The sequence below is a fragment of the Nansenia antarctica genome (genome assembly GCF_963989245.1).
Source record: "Nansenia antarctica genome assembly, chromosome: 10".
In the NCBI taxonomy this organism is placed as follows: Eukaryota; Metazoa; Chordata; class Actinopteri; order Argentiniformes; family Microstomatidae; genus Nansenia; species Nansenia antarctica.
The window spans coordinates 14805399-14812898 of record NC_137680.1 but is presented as its reverse complement, the minus strand read 5'-3'; the positions used below and the strand labels follow the sequence as shown (position 1 = coordinate 14812898).

Genomic DNA, 7500 nt, shown 5'->3' with positions numbered 1-7500 from the left:
ATTTTTTTCGGTCTGAAAATAAGAGTAGAATTGTGCTTTCAAGGGTGGGACATGCTGATGAATCATCAGAAGCAATGTTTTTTTTAGTGACCACCAGAGAGAGAGGGAGGGTGGGAGGGAGGGAGAGAGAGGAGGGGGGGAAACAGAGCGAGGGAGGGAGGGAGGGAGGGAGAGAGAGACAGGGGTCGGGGAATACAGAGAGAGAGAAAGAGAGAGAGTGAGAGAGAAAGAGAGAGGAGATGCATACTGTCGAGAGAGAGAGAGAGAGAGAGAGAGAGAGAGAGAGAGAGAGAGAGAGGGAGAGAGAGACAGGGGGGGAATACAGAGTGAGAGAGAAAGAGATAGACAGAGAAAGAGAGAGGAGATACATACTGTCGAGAGAGAGAGAGAGAAAGAGATAGACAGAGAGATAGACAGAGAGAGAAAGAGAGAGGAGATATATACTGTCGAGAGAGAGAGAGAGAGAGAGAGAGAGCAGAGAGAGAGAGAGAGAGAGAGAGAGAGAGAGCAGAGAGAGAGAGCAGAGAGAGAGAGAGAGAGAGAGAGAGCCCGTCAGGCTGTTAATGACAGAGCCAGATGCAGAGGGGAGAGAGAGAAGGCGCATTAAAAACCCGCTGGAGTGCTCGACACAGCCCCATCTGGAATGCTTCGCCCACAAATGAAGTTGTACAAACCCATCCCATTGATAATAAAGCTAATTTTTATGGCTCTGACAAGTGTGTAATTATGTTCAGCGGTGCTTTTCAGATTTTATCACAGTCAATAAACCTCGCTGGCAATTTCCATCCCGTTTGACATATTTACACGCATCCATCTGATTGGAGGAATTAGTTAACTGTGAGAGGTCTGACGGGCGTACGCTGCTGATCTGTGACTCCCGCCGCTCTCATCACCAATTCCCTTCCATCCCTCCCCCTCCCTCCCTCCATCCCTCCCCCTCCCTCCCTCCATCACGTCTTCCCTCCCTCCATCATGTCTTCCCACCCTTCCATGCATCCCTCCGTCCCTCCTCCCCCCCTTTCCCCCCTGAACCCTCTGTCGACACTCATTCCCTCTCTCTTTCTCTCTCCCTCTTTCTTTCTCTCTCTCCCTCCCTCTCTCTCTTTCTCCCCCCAACAGGAGAGAAGTCGTTCCTGTGTGACCTGTGTGGTTTCGCGGGGGGCACGAGACACGCCCTCACCAAACACCGACGCCAGCACACAGGTGAGCCGTGTGTGTGTGTGTGTATATGCACCTTGTGACCTCTGACCTATTGTATCAAAACACACCCAACAGCCACGACACATGACAGCGTGTGTGTGTGTGTGTGTGTGTGTGTGTGTGTGTGTGTGTGTGTGTGTGTGTGTGTGTGTGTGTGTGTGTGTGTGTTAGTGTTAAACCACTGACACCAGGACCAATGCATTAGATTACCAAGGCAAACACACAGCTGATATACATATTGTACACACAGCCTCAGGCATGAATACACACACACACACACACACACACACACACACACACACACACACACTTCCTCATACATACTGTATCACACACAGGCTTACTGACGTAGGGATAGATATTTATGGACTTTCCTAATCTCATACCGTACACTTGATTGACACCTCCTGATATGCATTTATGTACATACACACACCCGTACGCACACGTCTACACACACACACACACACACACACACACACACAAACTCACACACACACACACATTCTCGCTCTCTGTAACACACACACACACACACACACATCACCATGATGCACTGCTGTCAGTGATAGGCATGTGTACCAGTACGGATGACTGAATGTGAGATTTTTAATTTGGGTTATCATTTCACCATGTCATTCTGTCGCTTAGGAAAATTGCATTTTTCAGATCTGCTGTCAATAACAAGTGCTTTTTGGAAATTGGGAAAGTGAGACGAATCCTGTTCTTAACCGTCGTCTGGCAGACTCCCAAGAATCAAGCATGCAGTTATAAATATTCATTTAGATATTCATAATTCATTTTGTTTTGCTGCTGCGTCTCTAGATCCATTTAGCCAGCCTCTTCTTCTCCTCCTCCTGGCCTGCGGTGACAAGTGTCAATTCCAATGATTACACTCTCACATCTAGTGTCACACAGCTGGCCTGGAACACACTGGCCAGTCTCAGCTTGTCATTGGTGTGCGTGCGCGTGTGTGTGTGTGAGTGTGTGTATGCATGTGTGTGTGTGTGTCTGTGTGCACGTTTGCATCTGTGTGTGTGTGTGTGTGTGTGTGTTTACACGCAGGCGTGTGTGTGAGATCATGTCCACACTTCCTCTCTCTCTCACCCCGTGTGTCTGGTCTCTGTGTTCCTCTCTCTCTCACCCCGTGTGTCTGGTCTCTGTGTTCTAGGAGAGAGGCCCTTCAAATGTCACCTCTGCAGCTTCGCCTCCACCACCCAGTCCCACCTGACCCGCCACCGCCGCGTCCACACGGGGGAGAAGCCCTACCGCTGCCCCTGGTGCGACTACAGGTACTGGCTCATTGGGCTGTCCACGCCTGGAGGGGCTGATGGAGGGGGGGTGGGGGCTGATGTGGGGGAGGGGTACCACAAAGGGGGGGCCGTGGGAGGGGAGGGCAGGGGACCAGGGGGGGCAGGGGGGGGGCTACCCGGGCAGACAGGTCTAATCTCATATGGCTACATCTCATCACTCTGCCATCATCATCAGCGACACACACACACACACACACACACACACACACACACACACACACGCATGCACACACATGCACGCGCACACAGAGATACACATACACATAGAGACACACATACACATAGAGACACACATACACATAGAGACACACATACACATAGAGACACACATACACATAGAGACACACACACACACACACACCCACACACACACACACACACACACACACACACACACACACTACCTCCAGCCAGACACTGGCAGGTCCCCGTCATTAAAACGCCATCACAGACATCAGTAATTACACAGGAAATTGTCGGTGAAATTGAAAAACTTTTGGCCCCCCCCGTCGCACACCCCCGTCCCCCCTCCCCATCCTCCTGACGTCCCGGCCAGGTGTGCTCCAAATGGGAAATAAATGATCTCCCATCATTGGTTTTAGATATACTGTTTTTGTCATGAGTCATTTCATCGCAGCTTTCTCTCTCTGTTTCGTATTAGTTTCATATGTCTTTTAGAGCTCCTGACAGAAGTAGATAACATAGAATAGAATGTCTTTTCTTTTTCTTTTTTTTTGGTGGTGGAGGGGAGGGAGGTGGGAGGCGGGGGGACATCAGAGGTCAGTGTCACCTTGAGCTGATGACGCTCCTGTCGTAGTTCTGTTGACGCGCTTAAGCTCCTAATGATATTGAGAAGCGTGTCTCTCTTCCGCATCGAACGCTACAGCGAAATCCCGCTGTAATGGATAGCGTTGCCCTGCGTAGTTGTACCATAAGTGCTATTAAAAAGCGTGGAGGATACACACACACACCCCAGGGAGAAAATCTGGGGAGAATCACGGCTGCGGGGAGGACGGCGTGGGGGAGAGAGGAGCCGTCGTGTCAGAGAGGATGCCGTCCGACTGTTTCCCCGGCTCTGTTGTTCCTCCTCTGATCCCCCGGATGATCGCTACAGATTGTGGCAAATGAAACAGCAAATTAGAAGCCCAATTAACATTTTTTGGTGGCCCCGGGGGTGAAGTAGGGAGGAGGCGGAGAGGAGGGCAGGGGAGGGGAGGGGAGTGGAGGGGAGGGGAGGGGAGTGGAGGGGAGGGGAGGGGAGGGGAGTGGAGGAGGGAGGCAGCGGGGACCCCCTGCCGGGTCACTAATGTGCGGAGGAGGAATTGAACATGGGCGCCAGACAGCCATAGGGGGCCTAACCTGTCACCTCGATCCGGTTTCTGTGCGTCCCCACTTGACGGCCTGGCAGAGAAGGGCCTATAGGACCAGACTCGGTCACCGTGTTTGACCTTGAGAATAGGTTTAGGATATACTGTAGGACCGTAGCCTAAGATACGGTTCACGTTTAAGCTACGTACTGTACAATGGTAAATCACAAGGTAAGTCTGAGCGACAACTCTGGGATACTAAATGCTATTTGGCCCATTTTCAGATTGATCTTGATTCATATGGGATATAAAAGCGTATTTGTTTCTTCACTGACATCGAGGAATTGCAGATGATGTAACGGATTTATCCAGTCCTCAAATAAACCTAAATGAGTAAAAATGTGAGTGATGTATTATGCCATTAATCTATTATTTAGACAGTGATGGATAACAGAGGCAGATAATTACAGTTAGAAAGTGGTAAATATTATTATAATGTTGCATAATGATTCATGGAGTGTCAATTAGTAATGGCTATTTTACATATGGCCATGCATACGGAATTATGACTATTGTTCTCAATGAAGAGGCGTCCCTCATTATAGAGCTGCCGTGGCGTCAGAAATGCCCTAATGATGCCCATCCTTTAGCACCTTGTATTAGTCTCCCCCGCGCACCGTTCTCATTCTGCCTGGGAAAAGGGAGCGTTTCAATTTGAGCGAGCGCTGTCTTTTGAGGACTAGCGCGCCCGTCTCTAACGTCGCCGGGCCGTTGACCTTGTGAAGTGACGGGTAGAGCAAGGTGTGGAGATGAAGCGTTAATGATGACTAGCCTAGCCTCCGCCTCCCTCCTCCTCCTCCTCCTCCTCCTCCTCCTAGTACTCCTTCTCCTTCTCCTCTACCAGCAGAGAAACAGACCACTCTTACAACACAAAGACACCCACTAATGAACGCCTTCCAATTACCCCTCCTATTACCATGCAGTCGTCAGAGAGAGGAATATGGAAATGTATGAAGAAGCAGAACAAAAAAGAGAGGAGGCAAAGAGAGAGAGAGAGAGAGAGCGAGAGAGAGAGAGAGAGAGAGAGAGAGAGAGAGAGAGAGAGAGAGAGAGAGAGAGAGAGAGAGAGAGAGAGAGAGGGGCGGCGTGCATTATCTGCGGCGTGCGCGTCAGTGCGGTCGATTCCCATGGCGCACCGAGCGCCGCGGAGGAAGTTGAAACGCGGCTGGACTAATTAATAGTGCGTACGATTGGGGACGTGTGGTGCGGGCCTTCTCTGGCTGTGACACCTGCTGACTCCTAAACGCACGGCGTGTTGTTTTAATATGACAATTATGCCATTTCCATATCTGAGAGATACGCAGCGCACGGCCCCCCCTAGGAATCCTCCCTCACACTCCAGCTTCATAAACCTTTTAGCTCCGTTCACGTCCGTTCTATTTATTCCTCCGCTCTGGAGTAAGAAATCCGTTAATTTGTCTTGAATATTCTTTTTTCTCTTTTTTTTTGTTGCAGTAATGATTCATGATAATTCATATTATTCTTGTGGCTGTGACACGTAGTTGTGCTAGTCAAGGAGGCCTTCACTATTCAGGGAAAGTTTTTAGAATAATTTACCCATGTTGCCGGGAAAATATAGGTTGGATTTGTGACTTGTGTCTCTTGAACTAATGTATTCAGGTGATTACACAACATTGTAATTAAACTCATGTGAGCACTCTAATTGGCTAATTACTTGATGCGGTATGCCCGTATGTAAACATGGAGGTGTACTCAAAGGTTTGCATAAGAATCTCACATTAACAGCTTTTCTTCCAAGCGGGAGAGGCAGATCTCGGTTCACTGATGTTTGCATGATTAAAACAAACACACTCAGTGTCAATCAGAGGCAAATCAAACACCTGGAAATGTTAATTTAATTTCCCGTTCAAGTGGTAATAAGGCGCAGTCCCTGCCCCTCTAACCTGAACGGTAATGCTGTCGTTGCGTACAGGAACACTGGCTGGACGCCTGCACTATTTTTATATGTAGTTGGGGAAAAAAGGAAGAAATGGAAAGGATAGATAGATAGAACCGTCACACACACCGTCAGAAAACATGGAAACAACCCAAAGTGAAGGCTTGTTCCATCCAGGCAGGACGACAGGTGAAGAGAGACCTGGTGTTCAGAGTAGTCCCACTCCCAGTCTTGGAACAGGCACGAGATCGCCTCACGTTTGACTTCACCAAACACACCCAGCTCAGCGGAGGGCCCTCCACATCCACCATGAGGTGTACTTACCTACTGTATTATAAATATATATATATATATATATATATATATAAATAGAAATAAATAGAAATATATATAGCTATATACAGTATATATATATATATATATATATATATATATATATATATATATATATATATATATATATATATACAGTATGTGCAACTCACTAAGGGCCTGTGGTTTTTAGGCCACAGGAACCCCCCCTCCCCTCTCTCTCCCCCTCTCCCCCTGTAGTCAGGCCAGCCACGGCTGGACTAAGGCCCCCGTGATGGAGAGCGGTGTCTGTGCAAAAGTGAAAACAAATTCTCTTCTTGGCTGGCATGAGCTATGGCACCATGAGGCTTTATTGTCCCAGCCAAGGTGATAAGGGAGAGTAATTGCGTATTATACTGTCCGAGAATGTCAGCCTGAAACCAAGCACGAGTGGCCCATCCATCACGCGTGAGGCTGCGTCCGTGCCTGTATGAAAGTCTGCTCCCACACTGACCGCACATGCTAGCTCGTAAGATGTCGTATGTGTGTGTGTGTGTGTGTGTGTGTTTGTGTGTATGTGTGTGTTTTAGATATTTGTGGGTGCATGTTGATAGTGTGTGTGTGTGTGTGTGTGTGTTTGTGTGTGTTTGTGTGTGTTTGTGTGTGTGTGTGTTTGTGTGTGTTTGTGTGTGTTTGTGTGTGTCTGTGTGTGTGTATGTGTGTGTGTGTGGGTACGTGTGTATCTTGTATTGTGTGTGTGTGTGTGTGTGTGCGTGTGTATGTGTGTGTGTATCTTGTATTATGCGTGTGTGTGTGTCTGTGTGTGTGTGTATCTTGTATTGTGCGTGTGTGTGTGTATCGTCTATTGTGCGTGTGTGTGTGTATCGTGTATTGTGCGTGTGTCCGTAGGCAGGTTTAGATAGGGCCTGGGACCAGGTCAGGCAGCATCATTAATCAGGGGGGCTGTGTGTGTGTGTGTGTGTGTGTGTGTGTGTGTGTGCATGTGTGTGTGTGACTCCCTGAGCTGACATCATTCCAGCCTGTACCCAGCAGCAGCTCAGCCGCCCCCCTGCCTGTAGCCTGTGGTCCTGTAGCCTGTAGGCCTGGACCTGTACACACACACACACACACACACACACACCCTCACACACTCAGAGCCGTCCAGCCCTAAGTGGGACATCTGTAGCAGGCCAGAGGGACCGTACGGTACCGTGCGCTCTTTGTTTTCCCAGACAAGTCCTCAGCAGCCGTGACAACAACAACCGTGAGTCTGTAGCACGTAAAACGTAAACGTTTGCATCGCCTCCTTGTCAGTTGAGAATGGATTATTCTTCCACCGCCGGGCCTTTGTCCCAGGTCTCTGGTGGTGTGTGTGTGTGTGTGTGTGTGTGTGTGTTTGTGTGTATCCGTCACGTTCCCGGAGTCTCCTGAT

General features: G+C 48.9%; 1 protein-coding gene across 1 annotated transcript in view; it reads left to right on the top strand.

Moving 5' to 3' along the window:
• znf407 (zinc finger protein 407) overlaps positions 1-7500 on the top strand; it is a gene marked incomplete at both ends in the record, with an annotated part of 150147 nt that overhangs the window by 96518 nt on the left and 46129 nt on the right. Inside the window, 2 exon segments of the mRNA XM_080541001.1 lie at positions 1120-1203; positions 2372-2492. Coding sequence (XP_080397127.1) covers positions 1120-1203; positions 2372-2492 — 205 coding nt within the window.